Source organism: Drosophila mojavensis, unplaced genomic scaffold (genome assembly GCF_018153725.1).
Source record: "Drosophila mojavensis isolate 15081-1352.22 unplaced genomic scaffold, ASM1815372v1 contig_36, whole genome shotgun sequence".
Classification (NCBI taxonomy): domain Eukaryota; kingdom Metazoa; phylum Arthropoda; class Insecta; order Diptera; family Drosophilidae; genus Drosophila; species Drosophila mojavensis.
Genome location: NW_025318858.1, coordinates 11,710,487 through 11,733,194, shown reverse-complemented (window position 1 = coordinate 11,733,194; position 22,708 = coordinate 11,710,487). Strand labels below are relative to the sequence as shown.

The window sequence follows — 22,708 nt, the reverse complement described above, 5'->3', positions numbered from 1 at the left end:
TGTTTGTTACGTTCTAACTTTACGACATTTGCTTAACAGACTTTTGAACTTGAACTGTTTTGCTTTGTATATATTTATTAGTGTTTTGGTTTATTACTAATAAACAGCATATTATGTTGAAAATAATTTCCATTAACACGAAATAATCGAGCGTAAGGAGATCTATAGATAAGACATCAAATTATTGGTAACAAATTTATTTATTTATTAAGTTTTAGGGCTCAGTGAATTAAGTTGATTTTTTAAACGTTTTCTAACATGATCCAACGCAAACATTTTATTTTATTTTTCGGCGGCTTTTGTGCATTGATGTGGATGTATTACGAAATTGAGTACTCTCTGGAGAATGTAGACTTCAAAACACGATTTACGGACTCCTCCAAGAAAGCGAGCCAAATTAAGATAAATGTAAACAATTTGATAGGAATGGAACCTAATCATACCAGACGTTACTTTGTAAATAGTGGAAAGTGCAAGATGCTCTATGCGGATCCCTTCTCGCCCGAGTCAATGCAGATCTATAAGCCGGCTAAGCTAAAGGTCTGCACAAAACAATCCGATCTATTTCACTTAAGCTTTGACCGCAACACAAATCGCTATTCTCTGCACGTTAATGAGACGATTTTGCTGCCTTTCGGGAATGGGATTCAGTGCAATTATAGCGGGATAAGCCAACGAAAGTATGCAAATAATAGTCCATTCTGTTGTTTAATTTCTCAATTCTAACATTTCCTCAAGGATACATGCGACTGTGTACTTTGAGAAGCAACATGAATTGCCCCAAAATATCAACGGAGTCATTGCGCAATGTCATGTTAAGCTGAACTCTTCACTCATCCAAATCATACAACAAGATGCATTTCCCTTGCATCAAGTAACTAAGGAAACGAGGCAAACGCATAGAAAACAGCCGAAGCGACAGCCCAGTGTCATAATACTTGGTCTGGACAGCATGTCGCGCATGAATTTCGAACGGACAATGCCCTTGACGGCAAAGTTTGTCCGTCAAGAGGGCTGGTACCCTCTGTCCGGCTACAACAAGATGGCGGACAATACTTTCCCGAATGTCTACACGGTGCTGTCCGGTGTGTCGATGATAGACGAGCACGCATTTCGTTGGAAAAAGTATCGAGATGCTAGAATGATCTGGAGAGATTACATTCGCGCTGGCTATGCCACAGCCGTAACCGAGGATGTTATAAGCATTCCATTATTTCGCCAGATATATAAAACGACGCCGATGCCTTACAATCTACGCTCATTGCTGCTAAGCATCGCTGAGACACTGAAAACCTACGTGAGTTTTGGCTATGATTACTGCATCGGACGTCGGCTGGCCTTCTCATATGTCTACGACTTCTGTGTCCAGTTCATCACACGCCATATGCTCGAGCTGAATCAGCCCATGTTCGGTTTCTTCTGGAGCTGCACATTCACCCATGACTCGTACAATGTGGCCACCAGTCTGGATCGTATATTCGTGGACTACTTGTATTTATTTGAGCAGCTGAAGCTGTTCGACAACTCGATTGTCATCCTAGTGAGCGATCACGGTGCACGTTTCGGCAAACTCATGGATCTGTCCGATAGTTTCCTCGAGGAACGTTTACCTTTGTTGCATATCTACCTGCCGCCCTGGTTCCGCAGCACCTATCCGCAGTACGCTCAGGCCTTGGCAATGAATCACAATCGCTTGTGCTCCAACTATGATTTGCATAATACGCTGCGACACCTGCTCCAGCTGAATGCCACGACGCCAGCGATGCTGCCCGCAGTGGCCAGTTGCCCGAGTAGTCAGTCGCTGTTGCACCCGTTGCCCGTGGAGCGCAGCTGTGAAGATGCTTGCATCGTCGAGCATTGGTGCACTTGCAACGAGTTCGTGAATGTAACCATAGAAAATAACATGAGGCACTTGGCCGAGATGATTGTCACAAATATCAATATGTGGATGCTGAAAAATAGGTTCAGCAAGAAATGCCAGCGTCTTGTCCTTACGGATGTTGACAAGGTAGAAGTCAAGAAGTCCGAGATGATGCAGAATATTGTTACATTGCGAATTCTCTTTCGCACCTATCCCAACGTTGGCAAATTCCGAACGACACTGAAATATAATGTCCAATTGAAAAGAATTGTGTATTTGGATGTGCCGGAAATAAGTCGCATTAATTCGTATAGAACCGATGCGCCTTGTGAATGGAATACAATAGCAAGAAAGTTTTGCTTTTGTTATCCAAATGCTTATTCACAGTCAAAACGCAGCCAGATCCGCCATATCTAATTGACTTTAGGCTACCGTCTAACCCCAGTATACATTCCAAATTTAAAATCTCTTGCAGGACCGACGGACGGACAGACCAACAAAACTAATATAATTAATTTAATGAAAGTACGGATGAATGCAGATCTCAGTAGTTTCTCAATCCAAACTCATAAACAATTCTGAGCATCAACAATGTCTTGGCTGCTCAGCAATAATGGCCTGCTCCTACTTGCCAGCTTATTTGTCTGTGTCTATATATATTTCTATTCCTTCGTTAGATTCGAATTAGCAAAAACCGAGCCAACCATAAACCCTGAACAGTCCATATCACAAGAAGAAAATTCCCAAATTCCAAGTCAAAACAAATTTAACGTTTTTGATCATGTGTGCAAAATACCAAGAGTCGATCCATTCTCCCCTGATGTCATGGCCATTTTTGAGCCTCCCAAGCCCAAGACCTGTACGGATCAGCCCGGCCTATTCACTGTGCGATATAATAAACAGCAAAAACTATATCTATTGCGCTTTAATAAATCTCTATTCGTCAAACTATTTCCAAGTGTGACCCACTATGCGTGCGTCTTTTACGAGATCGTTAGTGGACCAAGTGATAAGCCCATCTGGTATGTATTTAGATATCTTATGCTGACCTCCATTCAACCATAATTTCGCATTCAGGAACAAGGGATCACCATTTACTTGTAGTAACCGGATCGTGCCCCGTTCCATTCAAGGAATTGTCGTGGAGTGCTTTGAGTTAGGCAACAAGTCTCGAATCCTGCAACGTGATGCATTCTCTTTTGTCCAGCATCTAGTCGGACGGAACGAAGCGAACGATGAGAAGCGCAGTCGGGCCTATCCCAGTGTCATAATGTTGGGCATTGACTCCATGTCTCAGATGAACTTTCAAAGAACGATGCCAATGACTGCAAAGTTTGTGAGGCAGACAGGGTGGAGTGACATGCTTGGTTATAATGGACTATTCAACAATGGCTTTAAAAATATGTTTGACCTATTATCTGGCGGTTCTCCGCAACTGTGGGAGCAGCATTGCGATGTGAAGAGACTGGGTTGCTTGGATACTATTACCTTCCTGTGGAATCATTTTCACAACTCGGGATATTTGACTGCCTATGCGGAAGATTCTCTCTCCTTAGCCTTCACGCGCAAGCCCGTGGATTACTATCTCTATCCCATTCTGAAAGTGTTCAAGGAAATTATGGAAAGGGAAGGGCGTGGTCAGGGGGAATCCGATTACTGCCTGGGCCGGAGAGAGAGTTTCCACTATGTTTTCGAGTCTTGCCTGCAGTTGGTACAGCGATTCATGAATGAGACGCCCAAGCCGCTCTTCGGACTCTACTGGACAAAGACCTTCAGCCATGAGGACTTTAGCGCAGCGGCACGCGTGGATAGGAATTTCGTGAGGTATCTTGAGCTGTACAGGGAGCACGGCTTATTCGATAAGGCAGTTGTCATCTTGTTCAGCCTCCATGGACAGCGCAAGGGACCTTTGATGCGGTTGGCCTCGGGCTTTCTGGAAGAGCGATTACCCATGTTGCACATCTATTTACCGCCTTGGTACCGAAAACAGTATCCAGACGTCAGAAACGCGCTTGAGGTGAATCGTCGTCGGCTGTGCTCCACATATGATTTGCATTTGACTATTAAGAATCTGCTGACACAGGTGCATCCAAATTTGGAGTTTGAAGTCGTGTGCAACAGCTGCATGTCGCTGCTTTACATTATCCCAGAGAATCGCAGTTGTGCAGGGGCAAACATTCCGGAGTGGATTTGCTCGTGTGAGCCATGTAGACGAGTGCCAAATACTGAATTGATGCGGACATGGGCAAAACTAATAGTATTTCGCATTAATCAATACTTGGCTAGAAAAAAGTTGATAAGGTATTGCTCTCACTTGAAATTCGAACACTTGATAACCGTAGATCATCAAGAACTCTATAATTCGGAGGGACAAATTGTGAAACCGGCCGATGGCATTCAAAGGTATCGCATTAAATTCATTACCCAGCCCAATGGCGTTTTCCTTGGCAACATTTTCATCAACAGTCAAAATAATATTGCAGACGTGCCGTACCATCGAATAACACGTTTCAACACTCATAGCAAGTGTGTGGATGGGAGCATAAACAATAATTTATGTGTCTGTCGATAGGCACATGAATATATTAGATTCAAATGATATTTTATTAAATACAAGAATTGGTTTAATTAATTAATAATTAAAAAAGGGGTTTTAAAATGTCGAACAAAACTTTTGCTTTTATTACATTTCAAGTTCAGTTAGGAGTCCCAGCTCTGAGTGAATTTATTCTTATCGCATTCTTGCACATGCAAAATTTTTTAGAAATCGGATCTGAAACACATTTCGAGTCCGGGGCATAAATAGATAAGCGACTTATTTCGTTGATGTCCATATTCAAAGTAGCTGTGCGATTAATCCAGGAGAATGTTACTTCAAATATCCCAATATTTGGTGCCGTTGAAAATTCAATTACGTAATATTGTTCGCTATCATCGGCAGTAGCATTTCGGTTCAATTCAATAATATGATCTAAATATATGATATTAGTTAACGTAAAGTTGGCACAAAGATCCGATAGGTTTTTCTTGACCAAATCATCGTTCATTTGCCGAATTATCGCCAAGGCCATTGGCCTCGCATAGGGTTCCATGGTAACAGTCACTCTGGGATGGCACGTGCACCATTTCTCTGTGATGCCCGCCTGCTCGCAGGTCCTGTTCACAGGCAGCCTATAGAACAACGATTGGCAGGTGGGACATGTCGCTGACATCGGCTGAATGTCCGCATTCTTGGTGCTATTGAGTTGCAGCAAATGCTGCAGCGTCATGTAAATATCGAAGGTCGAGCTCAAGCGATTACGATTCTTTACCAAATTGCCAACGAGACGCGGATATTTGCGCCGAAACCAAGGCGGCAAATAGATGTAAAACATCGGCATACGCTCCTCCAAATACCCAGTTGTAATCTGTCTCAAATAGCCGTAACGCATGCCATGATCGCTAGTTAGTATGACAATCGAACGATTGAAAAGGCCATCTCCTTCGAACTGCTTGAAATACTCAACGAATAGATCGTCTAGGGCGAAGGTCATGTCAAAATAGTCGTGCGAGAAGCTATTTGTCCAAAATAAGCCAAACATCGGTTTCGCCGTACGTATAAAGCGTTGAATGAATTGCTTGGCAAAGTCCCACAGATAGGCAAAGGTCAGATGACGTCCCAGGCAAAGATTTTTATCGAAGAATTCACTCCCATTGAACGTTTTCATCATGGCCATAAGCAGAGGTCGCAAATAGTAGTCGACGGGCTGTTCTATAAATCCCGGTTTCAAATAGTTAAACGTACTTATATTCATCTTATCCTCGGCCATGGCTGTTGTATAATTCAGATCCTTGAAGCGTTTCCAAATGAACGGTAGTTTATCGAAGCATCCAAGTTTACGAACATCGCATATTTTGTCCGTATCCTCGGCGGAGTAGCCCGTTAGCATGGCCAACAGATTGGGCAGAGTGTTATCGCCGACCTTATTGAGACCTTGGAGCGTATACCAGCCAGGTTGCTGCAAATATCTGAATGTTTTGTGCATGGTGCGACGCAGATTGATTCGAGACATGGCATCGATTCCAAATATCAGCACACTTGGCTTTGGGTGCTCCTCTATCTTTTCCGGCAGCTCCTCACTGCTCCTGCCGTCGTAGTCCTGCACGAAGGCAATGCCATCCGATTGTATGACTCGCTTCTCCTTTCCATTGACCACGGCACAATGGACTAGAGCATAGTGAAGGTCCGGTGGCACAAGGAAATCCTGCGTCAGCGTGCGTCTATATAGTACACTATAAGACCATAAAGTTAAATCGCCGATAATCGGATATTTGCCATCATCAACGGATTGTCTCACTGCACAACTCACCGAAAACTATTGTCTACCTGCTTGTTTATCAAATCTCTCACGATTTTTTCGTATTTACATTCCAGCGTCGTATTTCGCTTATACCATGACACGGCCTGTTCCTCTCTAATGTGCAAGCGGTACACTTTCATATCGAAATCGTATTCGGCTACAATTATGTCGCTGTCAGAACGACATTTTTCCAATTTCTTGGGCGTCATGATTTTCAGCACATCTTCCGTAAAGGGGTCCACATAAGGCATTTTACACACAGCACTATTCACAAAATAGGTCGTATTGGACTGCTCACCGGTAGCCCCACAATCTAAAGTCATGAGGCAGCATAGCAATAGCAGCAGCAACACCATTACCATAATACGGAATACAAGGTACTAAGTATTATTTGGGATCTGTTTAAATTATAGACTATAATCATATTTGATATGCCCAGCTGTGACGAATCTAATTAACCTTTCCCGTTATATGTGTGAAAACAAGGTTCAATCTAATGGAGAAATATGAATTCCATTTGAAATATGTGTTTACATATTCTTTAGATATATATCCACAAATGTGGATATAGGGCAACAATATACATGACAAAAAAATATTCTTAATGAAAAATTTATATAATAATTCTTAACTAGAAATCAATATGAACAAGTAAGAATGCTCTAGTGGAGAAGGCTAGACTACGAGCTCCCCTGAACCCTTCGAGCAACTGATATTTTCAATAATTTTATGCTTGGGCTTTCTGCATAAAAAATTCAGATAAAGAAAACATGAAAATACAAAAAATAAAATAAATAAAGTCTTTAGCTATTATATCTTCTGAGAGCGTCGCATTCAAGCATACGGACAGTCGACTCTACGGACAAAAGGGCCGGGTTAAGGCAGCTCAGCTCTATATATATATACTTCATTAGCTCACAAAAGAATTATACGCTGACCTTTCATTTTCCATGGGCTCAGGATATACAAATTATCTATATATTATAAATGAGTATGAGTAACAATTTAGTATAGTTAAAGAAATATATTTCCAAGAAAACTTTGGACTAGTATTATCGTATTCTTATCTAATTTACCAGCTATTCTCATATCGTAATTTCTTATCATTTTTAACGGCTGCCACTGACAGCAGAATACTTATTCAGGGCCTAAAAAGAATTGTATCGATTTGCTATATACCCCATTAATGGTGTATCATGCTTGAGGACTGTGCAAATTATTTGGTATTTTCCGATATACCAAAAAAAAACTGGTTTAAAAATTTAACAAAAATTTTTTATTTTTATTTTTAATTGAAATTATGGAATGGAATGGAATATTTATTAACAAGGAAAATAATTGAATACAATTTTTTACATTCAACAAAACAATTTCACGTCCTTATTATATCTAATATTTGTCTCGACACGTATTTGGCAGTTAAATTATGCTTAAATTAAATCAGCAACGACCACACTTAAATTAAGTAAATGCTGTTTAGGGACGAGTCTTTGACATTATAAATTAGATACCTTTAAAAATATATCGAATATTTACAAATCCATTGAAGAACTTGGTTACGTCTTCAAATTACTGAAGCATATGCAATATAATTTGGCAATTTTATCATTAATACACGTGGAATCCTCTTTATAGGAATTCGTACGACTTATACTCTCCACATTCACATCGACCGCCTCAGTGATGTTGTTGAAGACAACTGTGGCCTGAAAGTCGGCGCTGTTTTGATGAACCTTGAACTTGGTGCGATAGACCGCCTGCTCTATTTCGGGTAGAGCATCCTTCCAGCTGACTTGCTCATCTGTTCGAATTTCCGTATAATGTACATACTCCAATGTTAAATTGCTACATAAATGACTCAGATTCTTTGCTACAAAATATTCATTCATTCGATCGATAATGCGCGGCGCAATGCGATTTGGCCAACCGAACTGGCCGAGGGTTCGATACGGTCGGCAAGTGCACCAATGCTCTGAGATGCCGGCCTGGGCACACGTTCGATTCTCGGCAATCGGATAGAACAATGACTGGCAGGTGGGGCAATCGTAGGATCTGGGCAAAGCCGGCCCGTCCGGTGTACCGCCCAGCTCGATGATATGCTTCAAGGTATTGTGTAAATCGAAATTGGAGCTCAGACGGTGTTGATTGAGCGCTAGCGCCTCGGCGTACTTCGGATACTTTGCACGAAACCATGGCGGCAAATAGATAAACATCATGGGCAGACGTTCCTCCAAATAGCCCTCGGACAGGGTGAGTAAACTGCCAAAGCGTGCACCGTGATCTGCAAAGAATATCATAATTGTGTGCTCCAGCGATCCATCGCTGCTATAGGCCAGCAAATCGCCTAGGACCTTGGGCTCCATAGCCGCGGGCATAGACCAATCGTCGTGACTAAAGTGATTCGACCAGAACATGCCCCAAATGGGTCGCTCTGCCACAAAACGTTGCATGAACTGTCTGCCGTAGTCGTAAATATAATAATTGGCCAAGCGACGACCATAGCAATAGTTCATATAACAACCGGGACACTTATAGGAGGGCAATTCTTCTTCAAGAGCGCGCAGAAATGGACGAAAGTAATAGTCGGTTGGTTTTTTGGTGAAGCCCGGCTTCATATAAGTGAACGTATTCGATCCACTCTCATCCTCCGCATATGCGGTCAAATAGCTGGCATTGTGGAAATAATTCCAGATCATGGGCAACTCGTCCAGGCAGTACTTCACGTTCGTATCACAAACATGCTCCTTGGCCTTCTCCGGCGAATAGCCACTCAAGATGGCCAAAAGATTGGGAAAAGAATTGTCAGCCACCTGAAAGTCATGGACGACGTTCATGTAGACGACGAGAATATGTAGATAGTGATAATGATGATAATACAACCTTGTTGTAGCCCTTCATTTCGTACCAGCCGGGCCCCTTTAGAAATTGATGTACCAGGGGCATAGTTCGACGCAGATTAATCCGAGAGATCGTATCGATGCCATACATAATAACACTCGGCTTACGCGGACTCTGTTTTTGCTCTGACCTACTCGTCTGCAGCTTGGGCTTATCATATTGAACGAATATGAAGGCATCTTTTTGCAATTTAACGGGCGTCGCCTCGGCGGTCTCACAGTCCAGAATCATGCCCTCCACATGCAGTGGCACAACATAGCCCTGAGAGAAATATATGCTCGGACTGAGACTAAGAGAACAAACAACAACGAACAATCAGACGAATTAAGGTTGAAGAGCTTTGCAAAAAGAAAAACTTCGGGTCAATCAGAAATTTACATGTCGTAGGTTTCCACATTTCCGCCCAGCTTTATCACCCGATAGAAACAATTGAACTCCATGTCACTTGAATTGAGCAGCTGGCGAGCGACATTTTCATTAATATTTAGCACATATCTCTTGAGTTTTGCATCGAACTTCGCGGAAACTAGATCACTTTCATTCGAGCACGGTATAAATTTTGGCGGCTTATAGATTTTCATAACCTCCGCCGAAAAAGGATCTACATAGGGTATCATGCACTGGGAAGTATGCAGAAAATATTTTGGCAACTCCACGTGAGGCACAGAGTATGGAATTAATGGCGTTGTAATTACGTTCATATTTCGTTCATTTGTTATATTAATGCTACTACGTGATATTTGATTGTCCTCGGCATTGCGACTTGATAAAAATTTCAGCGCTATGATAACTAGGATCAAACACAGGAACCATTTGTATAAGAAATGTTTGCCAGCAATTCGAGCACTCATGATCTGCTCTTTCACGCGAACCGAACTCAACTGACTGCAAAGCTACATAGCCCTATTTCGGGGAGCTGCTGTCTTCGTCTTCCAAATTGGCAGAGACGTTCTCGCTTGACTTTATCAATGAATGAATGATGGGTTTTGTTTTAACGCATTTAACGCGTATATTTGTTGTGTATGTAGGTGTTTTTTTTTTTCTTGTTGACTCTTTTATATATAAATATAATTCTTGGCTTTACTTTCATTATAAAATAGCCAAATAGTTATTTTTTTTTCTCTCTCTCTCTCTTAACGTTTTAAAATATCAGGCCACGCCCTTTATTCGACGTTGGCAGAATGATGAACCACGAAATTAATGAACCTAAGCAATGGATCAGCAAACTAAAATGCTGTGTGCCCTTTCAGCTTGTTTTCCGCCAGATCTGGAAAGCGGGAAAATTTAAAAGCTTTTTAGCTATCTTTAATTTTTAAATATTTTCTTCATTTTGTTTGTATTTTGTATCAAATTTACATATTTTATATAAAACCTGCAATGTGTTAGAATCACAACTCAGTTTCTTTTAGTTGTTTTTGGGCCAACATTGCTAATAACAGACAATTGTTTGCATGATAAAAATAAGATTCACATTTTAGCCATATAGCACTAGTATTTTAAGTGAATAAATATTTACATCAAACTCTCGTAAAACAATAAAAACGTGATTCATTATTGGCCCCCTCGGTGGCTTGCAACAAGTGTGACAATCTTTAAACAAGCCCAATTATAAATAATGTATACGGGGTAGGCGTACCAACAAAAATATGGCCCTACAGCTGTCGCTCAGCGAAAAACTCAATGCTTGCTGTGAAGCAAAGTGTTTGTTGGCAAAATTGTATGGAACAGTTAGTAACAGTAATAGAAGATAACGTAGGGTACACCTACGTAGGGCGAAATATTAAATCTTACTATATTTTTCTATAAATAGAATAAATAACTATTATATTTCTTTATTTATTTTATTTATTTATTTATTCACGCCTTCGTCTGCTTTTGGCCTACATATATAGCCTGGATTTGGCTTTCCAATCGTCTCTAATTGTCATCATCATCATTACAAAATCAATATTTGTGATAATCGAATTCATAAGAAAAACTATTGAGAGCTCATTAATAAATACAATTAAATATTCCATTCCAGTAAAGACCTGTTCACTTTGACATTGCACAAAATGCCCAAAACGTGTTCTTTAAATAATTTAAAAGCCACGAATTCACAAATAAATACAACGGCCAGTTTACACAACTCGCTATCTGAAAACACCTGTAAAAATACCTTTAGCAGAAGCTTTGTTCTGTCACGAAGAGGGCAGAAGCCAAGGATAAATATATAATTTAATAAATAATCAACATTTCGTAGAATACCCTACCATTGAAGAAAATTATTGAATCGCCTTATCTATACAATATTTGGTTGTTATAACTACAGTAGCTGTACTTATTTTCAAGAAGACACACACTTATAGATTATTTCGAGCAGCAAGTGACAAGATTTTACTTTTAGAGTTTCTGTTTTATTGGTAGACATGAAGTCCGATATGATTCGAGGAACTTTTCTATCGATTTTAAAAATATATAATTATCATTACTAGCAACAGCAACTAAGAAACACACCATTACACCGACACCTAAATCTGGCCACGGTCTTTGATAAAATACACTAGCATTCGAGTCTGTACAATGACAGATTGGAGCGGCACAGAAACCGGCTAGCAAACATGCTCACTAGATACCAAATTGCTGGGAGGCTCAAGAGAAGGATAGATATGAGTCTAGTGTAGTCAATTGGGCAGAAATAATAGAGACCAAGATAAAAAAAATTATTATTATTATTTTTTAAATCTTTTTATCTTTTATTAAGCCATACGAGGCACTCTTGTATATATATAATTTTTAATTTTTGCATACTTTTAGGCTGAAAAAAATTCGAGTATATTATAAAAGTACAAATATAATACAAATCAAGAGCATAAATACATCCTTTTAAATTTCTAAGATCTTAATTATTTTATGATTATATTAAAAATTTTAACATAAAAAAAAATTAAAAAAAATATATATTGACTTCAAAATTAAATTTTTACTTTAAAAATTAATAAATTTAATTTTTGCTGAAGTCCACATATTTATTTCGCTTAAGAGATAAGATAAACAAAAATACACAATATAAGATGATATACCACTCCATCAAGAAGATACATGGGAAATTATTGTAAATATTAGTGCCTTATAAATTATTATAATTCAAGTACTAAATGATTTATTAAAGAAAAGAAACTTTTAAATAGGGTAAGCTAGAGAATGAAAAATAAATATGTAAAAATGGTTTAGTAAAGAATGATAGATACCCTGAGAGATACCCTAAGCCCAGAGGCGAACATTATAACTTTTATATTAAAAAAATATATTTTATACATTTATTGTAATTATTTGCTATACTCTTTTATATATATGATTCAAAGTAAAAATATGGAAAATATATGCATTGAACAATAATATATATTCTTGTTAACCTTAGTGGGTATTTTAAGTAATCAAAGTAAATCTCAGATTTTTTTCTCATAGTCTCGATAATTTTATAAGCATTAAACTAGCTCAATCAAGTTTAAAAATTGACATTTCTGTTCCACAATAATATAGATATATATATAGATATAGAAAATTTTTTGTAAAATCTACATAAGCGCAACATTTAGTAGCCTTTAGATTCTGTGGATACTTTTACTGATATTAAATTTCCAATTAAACCAATGGCTTCAACTAGACACCCTATAGTCGCTGAGAAGGGCGCGGCATGCTAGACACGTGCATATGTCATGCCTCCCAGCCTGTCGGTTAATCAGCTTTAACCTCTTATCAATAGGTTTATTCGCGTGCTGTTTGCTTTTACAGTGTGTGTATTTTATGCCATTTACTATAATCATAAATGACAATTACTCTAGTTCGTCAGCTATCAGCTACACAGTGCGGTCGGATAAAGCGCACTACATCTGTCAACTGTCTCAGGGCAACAGACAGCCGCAGCTTGTTGTTGTCTTCAGTCTACAGTTTTCCATTTTTGTTTTGTGGGTTGTTTATTTTATTTATTTTTTTTTTTTTTTTTGCACTCCTATTGGAACGTCATTGTCCACAGTGGGCAATCAGACAAAGTAGTAAAGTCATTCTGCGCATCCAGAGAATAATTTCGAGTTAGTTTGCGGCGATAATTCAGTCGAGACGGATCGTTGCTGAATAATTTGAATATTTTGCCTAACTACAATTTTAATTCTTGTTCAACATGTCTAACAAATCCTTTACGAAACGTAGCACAAATATCAGTGCGGGACAATTGCATTATTATCATACGGATTTCTACTACTCGATGCCCGATTTACACAGTAAGTGTTCTGAAAAGTTTGCAAAAATATCAAAAGTCAACCGTGCTTGAATCCGAGGTTTGAATCAGTCGGACTATTTTTCAAAATACATATGTGTACTTACTAGAGCTTGTAATATCAAGAGATATCTTTGTGTGAACTGAAAGGTTGTCAAGGTTTTTTGATTCAAACCGAAATTTGTAACTACGGCCACATTATGGATTTAAATTAAGACTGAAAAAAGATATTGCCATCTCTGTAATGAAATAGAAAACTATTCAATATATTGATTGACTCAGACTCATCGAAGAATACTTAGCAATAGTATAATCAGATTCATGATTATTTAGAAATATCATATTCCGATTTTTAAATATACATATAAAATCATTAATTTGTGTTAATTAGTGTTAATATTTGTTTAAAAAATTATTCTAATCAGAATAAAGAATGAAATTGAAAATATGTAATATTATTAATTTATTTTCCTGGCTTAAGAGCTTTTCTTAGCATAATTTTATACAGGTTTATGAAATGACTTGATTGGTCGCATTATAATTATAAGCTTTTCATTTTTTTTTTTTTTAAGTTTATTATTATTTGATTATATTTAATTCTTAAAATTGTATATTTTTTGATTGCAATACAATTGAAATTATTTACTATTTCTAAACAAAACTTATGTAGGTATAATTGCTTTAGTTAGCAATTGAGTTTTAACACTAAGAAAAAAAATATATACAATAATATATATATGTTCACTGTATATATCACATAAATATATTTCCATAGTCAATCTCTTAGGCAGCAGTAAAAATTAAATTCATGACAAGCATTAATCTTAAGTAAAAACAAGCAAAGTTCACGCGTTATCTCCTTGTCCCTCAAATAGATAAAAATTTCTTACGCAGCTGCTGCGTTTAGATTTAAATATATTACCAGGTGCTAAAATTAGATTTTATAAATACTTTAATCAAAGTTAAGAAATGAAAAGTGAAAAATAAAATAATATGTATACAGCTCTACACCATAAACAATTGAAATCAATTTACTTGTCAAGTACTATAACACTTTAATTATTATTTCAATTTATGTTTTGAATAGAATATCAATATACCTTTCATGCCGATTTGTACACGGTACAATTTAGTCAAGTTTCGAACCAATTGAGGCAGCGCACCCAACTTCACATCAAAACAAATGCGTTTTCTCTGAGAGTTGTTTTGAATTTTCCGAGAGCAGAGAGCAGGAGAGCGAGCGAGAGAGTGAAAGAGGTTGAGGGAGACAATGTAGCGCAAGCGTGCTCAGCATAACGCTTGGTAAATCCCATTGTTTTTCATATTGTGCGATGATGAACGAAACAAAAAATATTCCATTCCAACTGCCGCGAGTCGCGATGCCAGTTAGTGAGTCGTCAGTCGTCAGTCAAAGAACTCGCGAATAAACGAACGTGCGGCGCGACACTTAGCGAATATTTCGTAAATAATTTTTTTTTAAATAAAAACTAATATGAAGTAAATAATAAAAACAAATTCGACAAGTGCTAAAAATATAACAAGAAGTTTGTGCCATAAAGAAAGACAAAAAGTAAACAACAAAAATAGACGCCAAAGAAAAGCTAAGAAAGAGAGAGTGGGAAAGTGCGAGAGAGTGGAAAGAAGAGAGTGTGGGAGAGTGCAAAAGATTAGAAACACCACATTTGTTGATAACAAAAGTGTGTCAAAATATCATCAGCAATGGGAAGAAATAACAGCATAATAACAACAATAATAATAGTAATATTAATAATGCTCGACTGATAATAAAGAGAACAACAAAAACTCTGCACGTGCTGATAACCAAGAAATTTGTTTTTTGCTTTTGCTTCTGCGTTTGCTATCATCATTCGTTCTATGTAAACACCCAGGGAGAATAAACAAAACAAACTGCATATATGCAAGACAGAGGACAAAGAAGTGGAAGAAGAAGAAGAAGTAGAAGCTTGCACATATCAACGTCACGTCGACGCTGACAGCGCAGTCGACGTCGCTGTCGCCGTCGCCGTCGCCGCCAAGACGTTGACAACGTTGTCCACGAGCCAAAACGTAAATAAGCTAAATAACAGAAACAAATAAACATGTAAGTTAACAACAAGAAGAAGAGGACGGAGAATAAATAACAGAAACATGAGAATTAGACATGAGCACAGCTACATACACATTTACATATCTATGTATATAGTATCTGTACATATTTATATCCATAAGTACGCGTACTTAAGCACATATTTAAATTTTATTCGAGGCACACGCTAACAGCACTGAACGAGCACTAGAAACGCAAAATGTGCAAGAATTAGTCAAGGTAGTTCAAGTTTACGAGAACCCTATACTATACACATATATATTATATGGCTGTACTAAGCCAACTAAGAGCTCTTATGATACTAAGAACTGTTTATGACAGAAATTTTACATGATAACAAAGAAACGTAATAAAATTATAACAAAATATAAAAATATAATAATAATACTAAAAATATAATAATTAAATGGAATAGATAGAATTAATTTATGAAAACATTAAGGTTCGAGTCTATTTAGAGTTTACCTAAGATCTAGTTGTTAGTTTAAAAATACTTATTTATAGTGTCAGAATTATTTTTAAGTGTTTTAATAATTTAGTGTTTAAGAATCAAATGAAGTCAATATATAATAATTATTCACGTATTTTAAAAGCAAGATAAGGTATAAAATAATTTTTTGGAAAACAACACTTAGTATTAAAGAAAACTATATGACTACTCGTATATCTTAGCTGCAACATAAAACATTAATTTTATTATCTTCTATATCTTGAAACACATACAGACGTCTATAACTAATAACATTCTATTAACTATAAACAACAAGATCTTAACTCTAGTCTCTGGTATTCTGCAAAACAAGTTTTAGGCTTATAACATGTTTGCTTACTGGCTATAAACCTGCCTCAACAACAAACCCAACAACAAGAAACCTACTCGATTTGTTTCAATGACAACTTGTCGAAAATTTACCAAATCGTTAACCAACTGGAAAAATTAAATATTTACCAACTTGGATATGCAGTCGCGACAATTTTCGCTCAGTTGCCAGGGAAATTCCCGACCTATGACCTTAGATGGGTTAGTGGATGAAGCGCAAGACAGAAAAGGTAGCTAAAAAAAAACACTGTTGACAATTTACAAGTGCTACCTTAGGTGATTACGCAATGTTCGATGAAATCATTCAGCTTTTTCAATGTGTAAAGAAAAACACAGTAAAGTGAAGATAAGACCGCCTTGTATATATAAGTTAGTTTATGTTAGTCTCTATCGGAAACCACTCAGCTTGCTGAATTGGTGAGGAGCAACAACTAAGAGTACTCTAACCAAGAGTATCCGACTAGCAAATATCTGGAGCCTTTAACTGAGCTTACATATGGACAGACTAGCAGACCAAATCAACTACATCAGTTCCTAGGCAATGTCCCACTAAAAGACTCAGCTCTCTTCCCATTTTTTACCAAATCTTATCCGTGCCATACATCATATGCTATATTCATGCGTAGTACTTCTCTCTCTCTCTCTTACACATCTTCTCTCTCTTAGCATCTTATCAAATTGCCTTCACTTAAATATAGATTACTATAACTCAGACCTGGGCAAGTATTATCAAATATTTCTAATCGATCGTCTGACAAAAAGTCTATCAGCAGTCTAAGCTTTAAATATTACCTAGTTGTTACCCCGTCAAGTCGTTTATTATATTTGATAGCAGCCAATTTATTGGCAATTAGGCAAGGCTATATTATTATAAGAGTTCTAATCAATTTCGAATTAAGAATCTTTTAATCTATAGAGAACATTGATTAATATACTTGTATAATAAGCTATTCAGAGCTAGCAAGCTTTTCACTTAAACTCAATGAAAACTTTTACTATTTAAACAGCTGAAGTCTTCTTGTTATTGTATCCCATCTGTCTGTTTCTCAGATAAAAATATTCACTCGTCTAGCACCTGATAATAGCTTATATTAGCACCAATAAATAAGCGCAAATGTATTGCCGTCTAAACAATACATGCGACGAAAACGTGACGATGATGATGATGAAAAGCTCCCATATTTTCCGATTCTCTCAAGCCTCATATATATTTCGAAATGAAATTGATAACGTATATGTTTTATGACAAGTAAACACCAGCAATACATCGATTGATAAGGCCCAAACAAAAAAACAAAACAAAAAACAAACAAACAAAAAAATTATTAATATATAAAATGCCCACATAGGAAAATAGCTGCTATCGATGAGTAATGGTGAGCTTGAGACTCACGATTAGCCAACTAAATACTTAACTCAGCTCACATCTCATGACACAGTTTTACTGCTACAAATACAATAACCAGACAAAACACATTTTATAGAGATTTATATGCATATATGCTTTTATTTGTATAATTTTGTATAAGCAATAAAAATGATAAAGTTATAAAGATATTTATTTCGTATTGTCATTGTCATTTGTGTGAAGTGTGGGAAATATGTATATGGGACTTGAAGTATTTTTTTTTTTTTAGCATTTTTTTCTTACTTCTCTCATTAATAAGTATTTTATGATTTAACCAAAGCTTTACAGCTTGCTTAAGCTGGAGGCAGTTTATTAACTGTTTTCGCCCTAAAGTATGCAGGAGAAAACAATATTAAAATAAAAGTTATTAATTCAAATAGGACCTACGAAAAAAAATTTAAAAAAAAATGATTAAATTAAAAAAAAAAATGTTGCAAATATTTGCACAGAAACAAATATTTGGAAAGAATATTTTCTTGTCATTAAGAAAAAGAAATCAACAATGATTATAATGATTAACTTTAATCAAAATATTTATATAAATTAAATTGTTAGGATCTCTCACATAAATTTACAATAGGTTTGAAGTTAAACTTTGCATTTGTCATCTGTTATAAATAATAATAAAACAATAGTTAAAATAGAGACATAAATAAACAAAAGAACTTTATTAAATTAATTTGACAAATTTGATCTATTAGCGGAGCAATGCGCTAATCAAATAGAGTCTGCCACTTAACGTTCGATGATTCGGTGGTTCCGAATGGCTCTTGTAAATAGCTTATGTATATATTTGTACAGTATTTTGCAATTGTTGTGGTTTGTTGACAGACGCGCACACACACACAACTTCATATTTGCCGGCAACACACGCGCGCCTCTGAGCCGTGTTAAACGAATACAACTACTAAAGCGCCTCGTGCGATAAATGTAATGGAAATCTGCCGTCTCAGGCAGCGCAGTCAAATTTGATAATCACATTATCAAGACAGTACTCAAAAGGCCAGTCTAGAAGCAACAAGCAATGCGCTCTACTTAGGAAAAATACTTTGAAATAGCTAAGAGATATTTAAAAAGGAGACAAATTATAATATATCGAAATGAAACAAGTTACGGAATATCATTTTGAAGGTAGTATACAGTGAAATGCGATGCCAATAAATTTGATCAATTTGAAATATTATTTTAAAGTAATTTTGTACATAAATCATAATTTAATATAATAAGAAATAATACAAAATAATATAAATAAAGACTATATACATATATGATATATGAAAGAAATAATTATATATGTGTATATGAGTATATATATAAATATATAAATATATTATGAGCTTATATAATATATTTATGTGCTTTGTAATATATTTATGTGCTTACATAATATATTTATGTGCTTTATAAAAACAAATAATGTATTACTATTAAGTTCAAATTTAAAACATTACTCAAGATGAAATCAGAAAATATATTATTTAAAAAATTATATAATGCGTTGTTTCCCATTAAGTAAAATATATCATTAAATTAAAAAAATTTTAATATTATAAATATTAAGTTATGTTGAACTGGACACATGCATAATAATATAGCTTTAAATAATTTATTTTTTGACTGATTTATCATATATTTTAATAGGTTAAAAAAATAAAAATAAATTAAAATTAAAAATAATGTGTCGGTAGTCAGCAATATTTAGTATAAAATAGACTTATTTTATTAGTATACTTATACAGTTTCGGATGAAAAACTTTTGCAGTTATTAAGCTTTATGCAAACTTTTATACAAATCATAAAATTGCTTTATTTAAGCAAACATCTGAAACTTGTCATAGTTCTCGCAACTGTCTGCTTATCTGAAAACTTATCTTTTATCTATTTGATTTCATTCCAGAGACCCGCAAGATGCACGGCGTCAAGCGTGTGCTCGTGTTTTGCATTATGATTGTAATACTGCCGGCAATACTGATCATAATGCCACTCTATATGCGCAAGACGATCTTCGCAGATGTCATCTATCCGGTTGCCGAATCGGACATCATTGAGATAAGGGATGGCATTTCCTCGATATTCTGTTCGAAGCACACGCTGCGCATGAATAGCCATTTCAATGCCTTTCAGCTGCGCAATAAACCCGAAATATCCACGAATCGCAAGCACATCAGGCTAAAGAAGTCAATGACACTGCCGGACGATACCCTGGAATATTGGGGTTTCTTTTTGCTGAAGGGTGCGCGCGTTTCGCTCAAGTTCTGTTCGCGCTACAATGGATCGCGTTTGCTGGTGATCAAGGGCAAGCGAGAGCTGAAACTCTGCGGCCTCACCGATCACAACAAGAACAAACTTGGCGCCAACTATGCCCAGGGCCACGAGCAGGTCAAAGTATTCTTCGAGGATGTGGTGGAAATCACCGAGGAGAAGCTCCAAGTTGATGGAATACTCGAGCATGAGAATCACGGAGGCGAAGATCTAAGCGACGATCATCCGCCAGCAAACGCCAGCCTAAAGCCGACGCCGGTGCCAACGCCCGCAAAGCGACAGCAAAAGAAACTCAAGAAGGGCACGGCTCATCCGGTGCCCAAGTCGATGGAATCACTTGATCCGACTGTTCACAATGAGAGCAGCAATGCGCCAGGCCATCGCAAGAGACGTCAGGCATCCCATGAGCGGGACAAACGGCAGCTCTATGAGCAGCTCTACAAGCGCAAGGAGCGACAGAAGCGTGAAAATGTCTATGACCGGAAATACAGTCACGGCGGCAATGCGGTCAACTTTACGGAGACTGATGAATCCAATTCCATATCGAGCTTTGAGACTGGACTCTTTGAATGCTTCAATGGTGCCATCTTGCTGGCCGAGGGCTTTCCCCCGAAGCCGGCGTGCCTGAATGCGCACTTTCTCGAAAAGGGCAAACACGATACGGTCAAGCATAATATCACCGAGGATGGCTACTATTATTATATATTTTACAGCGACAACGATCTGGTGCGCAACGATATACACGCCATTTTCGATATCTATAAGCCAACATTTCAATACTCGAATCTAAGTGAATCGCGTGGCTGCCTGAACAGCACCGATTGCAGTTTCAACATCGGTTTCCTATCCGACGAAATTGTCGTCGTCGAGGTGCCCACACGAGATGGCATCGAGCATGAGGAAGATGATATTACAAATCTCATCTCAACCTGTCATCCGCGTAGCGAGATCTATGCACTATTTCCCATAACGGTGCTAGTGCTCATATTATGCTGCTCATTCCTATAGAAAAGTGTGCGACGTGAGACGTTCGCAGTTTGTACTCTAAGAATCTTGTGATAATTGAGATAATCGAGTGATATATGTATGTATGTGTATGTGCGTGAGCTGGCCCATAAGACATGATTCATCATTAAGCATGCATCAAATGTAACACAGTCTGAACCCATGTGTAACCAAAACAAATCAACTAGAATATGCTATATAAAAGAAATTTTAAAAAATTAAACAAAAAAAAAAAAAAAAATAAATAAAAAAAACTATAACTATATAATTTTGTAAGCCAATATTTAGTGTAGGACCCAAGCATTTAGGCTAGAAAATGACATGCGAAATACGTAAAATTAAATATACATATTATATATAAATACCACATGCATATATATATTATTTATATAAAAATTTGTACAAATAGATGAAAAAAATCAGTGCTATATTAGTTATAAGTCAAATATACTTTTTTAAACTAGTTTTAAATGAAATTTAAAAAAAACTGAAAAATGTAATTGCCTTTTAACAAATATTTAAAATAAATAATTTAAATTATTATTATTTTTTAAACAAAATTTTGCTCTAAAATTAAATTACAAAAATGAAATGTTTTATTACAACTGCTGAACAATAATTTTAAGAAAATTTTCTACAATTCGAAAAAAATGTGTACATTGTATAAATTTTGATTTATTGACTAAACATTAAAGAGAAAACAAATACAGAATTTGTGTTTATTTTATTCATTTTAAATCAATTCACACGCAATCTACTTTGCATGCAGCGTGACTTTTGATTTCACCTAGTTCGCGTACCATTCAAAGAGAATAATGCAGATACATATACATCGATTCATATATATATATAGAGCTATGCATATACCTGATAAAATAAACAATATGAAACAAGTACGACCGTTGTCGTCGAGTGTAAGCGACTATAAAATACTTATTCACTGTCCAAACGCTACCAGATATATTATCCGATTTTTTACGCCCTCAGTTGATATATAAATATATTATTTGCAAATGAATAGAGGACTTCAACAGTAATTTAGTCGAGTTATCTATCTCTAAAACTGTAGCTTTAATTGGGGCTAAATGCTTTGGCTCATACGGAAGAATGCAAGACTGACACAAAACCAATATACTCACTTCACTTTCGTGAATGAGTGTAACAACTAGATTGTCATCCCAGCGAAATAATTTGAATGTCTATATATGATTCATGCTGCATGTGTAAAATAGTTTAGCAAATAGAGATATCGTATAATAAGCAAAGCCAGTGCTTTATAAAATGAGCTGAATATTGAATACTAATAATTAATGAATTAGCTAAAATATTTTGCTATGGCACACAGGTTGTGTAAATTTACAATTTCCTAAGTTATACAATTAACTGACAACTAAGTAGTTGATAAGTAACGTCGGATTAAACGCCTTAACTTATGGCAAAATTTCATCATTCATTCGCCCCAGTGATATTTTTATCATTTAGCAACCGCAAAGAAAAGCTGCTCGCTATAGCACGCAGGTTCTGAACTTGACTAGCCCCAGTATCAAGTCTTTTGAAATGCTCACCAGTGTTGCCAAATCAGTTTTTTTCCCCGTCAAATCTGGCTTTTTTAAAAAGCCGATTGCAGGAAAATTCCAAAACTTATTGTGAACAACAATATCGAACTTTTTCATTCTATGTAAATGAAACAGAGCTTATAAAGCAATTACAAAATGTATGCAACTCTTTTGATAGCGTGTAGTACAAGAATTT

At 36.5% G+C, this 22,708-nt stretch overlaps 5 protein-coding genes across 7 annotated transcripts; 3 read left to right on the top strand and 2 right to left on the bottom strand.

Annotated features, from left to right (window-relative positions):
• The first annotated feature begins 80 nt into the window (after positions 1-80).
• On the top strand, positions 81-2,773 carry LOC6576576. Its single transcript, XM_002002529.4, has 2 exons — positions 81-680; positions 739-2,773. Exons 1-2 carry the CDS (start codon positions 259-261, stop codon positions 2,276-2,278), a joined length of 1,962 nt encoding a protein of 653 aa, XP_002002565.3. The 5' UTR covers positions 81-258; the 3' UTR covers positions 2,279-2,773.
• Positions 2,367-4,493, top strand: LOC6576575. The gene is made up of 2 exons (XM_002002528.4): positions 2,367-2,883; positions 2,939-4,493. Exons 1-2 carry the CDS (start codon positions 2,453-2,455, stop codon positions 4,431-4,433), a joined length of 1,926 nt encoding a protein of 641 aa, XP_002002564.2. The 5' UTR covers positions 2,367-2,452; the 3' UTR covers positions 4,434-4,493.
• A 19-nt stretch (positions 4,494-4,512) lies between these two features.
• Positions 4,513-6,565, bottom strand: LOC6576574. The gene is made up of 2 exons (XM_002002527.4): positions 6,211-6,565; positions 4,513-6,133 (listed from the first exon to the last, which is right to left on the bottom strand). The coding sequence occupies exons 1-2, from the start codon at positions 6,561-6,563 to the stop codon at positions 4,558-4,560; spliced, it is 1,929 nt and encodes a 642-aa protein (XP_002002563.1). The 5' UTR covers positions 6,564-6,565; the 3' UTR covers positions 4,513-4,557.
• Positions 6,566-7,526: 961 nt separating this feature from the next.
• On the bottom strand, positions 7,527-9,995 carry LOC6576573. Its single transcript, XM_002002526.4, has 3 exons — positions 9,478-9,995; positions 9,082-9,388; positions 7,527-9,011 (listed from the first exon to the last, which is right to left on the bottom strand). The coding sequence occupies exons 1-3, from the start codon at positions 9,948-9,950 to the stop codon at positions 7,758-7,760; spliced, it is 2,034 nt and encodes a 677-aa protein (XP_002002562.2). The 5' UTR covers positions 9,951-9,995; the 3' UTR covers positions 7,527-7,757.
• Positions 9,996-13,123: 3,128 nt separating this feature from the next.
• On the top strand, positions 13,124-21,428 carry LOC6576572. Of its 3 annotated transcripts, none has more exons than XM_015165253.3 (2): positions 13,124-13,358; positions 19,587-21,428. In XM_015165253.3, exons 1-2 carry the CDS (start codon positions 13,259-13,261, stop codon positions 20,957-20,959), a joined length of 1,473 nt encoding a protein of 490 aa, XP_015020739.1. In that variant the 5' UTR covers positions 13,124-13,258; the 3' UTR covers positions 20,960-21,428. The 3 variants fall into 3 exon arrangements, with proteins under 3 accessions (XP_015020739.1, XP_002002561.1, XP_015020738.1); XM_002002525.4 differs by lacking the exon at positions 13,124-13,358 and adding an exon at positions 14,735-15,455 and having other exon boundaries at positions 19,587-21,424; XM_015165252.3 differs by lacking the exon at positions 13,124-13,358 and adding an exon at positions 18,673-18,820 and having other exon boundaries at positions 19,587-21,426.
• Positions 21,429-22,708: the final 1,280 nt, after the last annotated feature.

What these genes read in the sequence shown, in the direction of transcription:
- LOC6576576 (XM_002002529.4), top strand. Translation starts at nt 259, where the DNA reads ATGATCCAACGCAAACATTTTATTTTATTTTTCGGCGGCTTTTGTGCA. An exon ending in AGCGGGATAAGCCAACGAAA is followed by an intron (nt 681 to 738) that starts GTATGCAAATAA and finishes CATTTCCTCAAG; the next exon opens with GATACATGCGACTGTGTACT.
- LOC6576575 (XM_002002528.4), top strand. Translation starts at nt 2,453, where the DNA reads ATGTCTTGGCTGCTCAGCAATAATGGCCTGCTCCTACTTGCCAGCTTA. An exon ending in CCAAGTGATAAGCCCATCTG is followed by an intron (nt 2,884 to 2,938) that starts GTATGTATTTAG and finishes TTTCGCATTCAG; the next exon opens with GAACAAGGGATCACCATTTA.
- LOC6576574 (XM_002002527.4), bottom strand. Translation starts at nt 6,563, where the DNA reads ATGGTAATGGTGTTGCTGCTGCTATTGCTATGCTGCCTCATGACTTTA. An exon ending in CAGGTAGACAATAGTTTTCG is followed by an intron (nt 6,134 to 6,210) that starts GTGAGTTGTGCA and finishes ATGGTCTTATAG; the next exon opens with TGTACTATATAGACGCACGC.
- LOC6576573 (XM_002002526.4), bottom strand. Translation starts at nt 9,950, where the DNA reads ATGAGTGCTCGAATTGCTGGCAAACATTTCTTATACAAATGGTTCCTG. An exon ending in AATGTGGAAACCTACGACAT is followed by an intron (nt 9,389 to 9,477) that starts GTAAATTTCTGA and finishes TTGTTCTCTTAG; the next exon opens with TCTCAGTCCGAGCATATATT. An exon ending in AAATGAAGGGCTACAACAAG is followed by an intron (nt 9,012 to 9,081) that starts GTTGTATTATCA and finishes CATGACTTTCAG; the next exon opens with GTGGCTGACAATTCTTTTCC.
- LOC6576572 (XM_015165253.3), top strand. Translation starts at nt 13,259, where the DNA reads ATGTCTAACAAATCCTTTACGAAACGTAGCACAAATATCAGTGCGGGA. An exon ending in CTCGATGCCCGATTTACACA is followed by an intron (nt 13,359 to 19,586) that starts GTAAGTGTTCTG and finishes ATTTCATTCCAG; the next exon opens with AGACCCGCAAGATGCACGGC.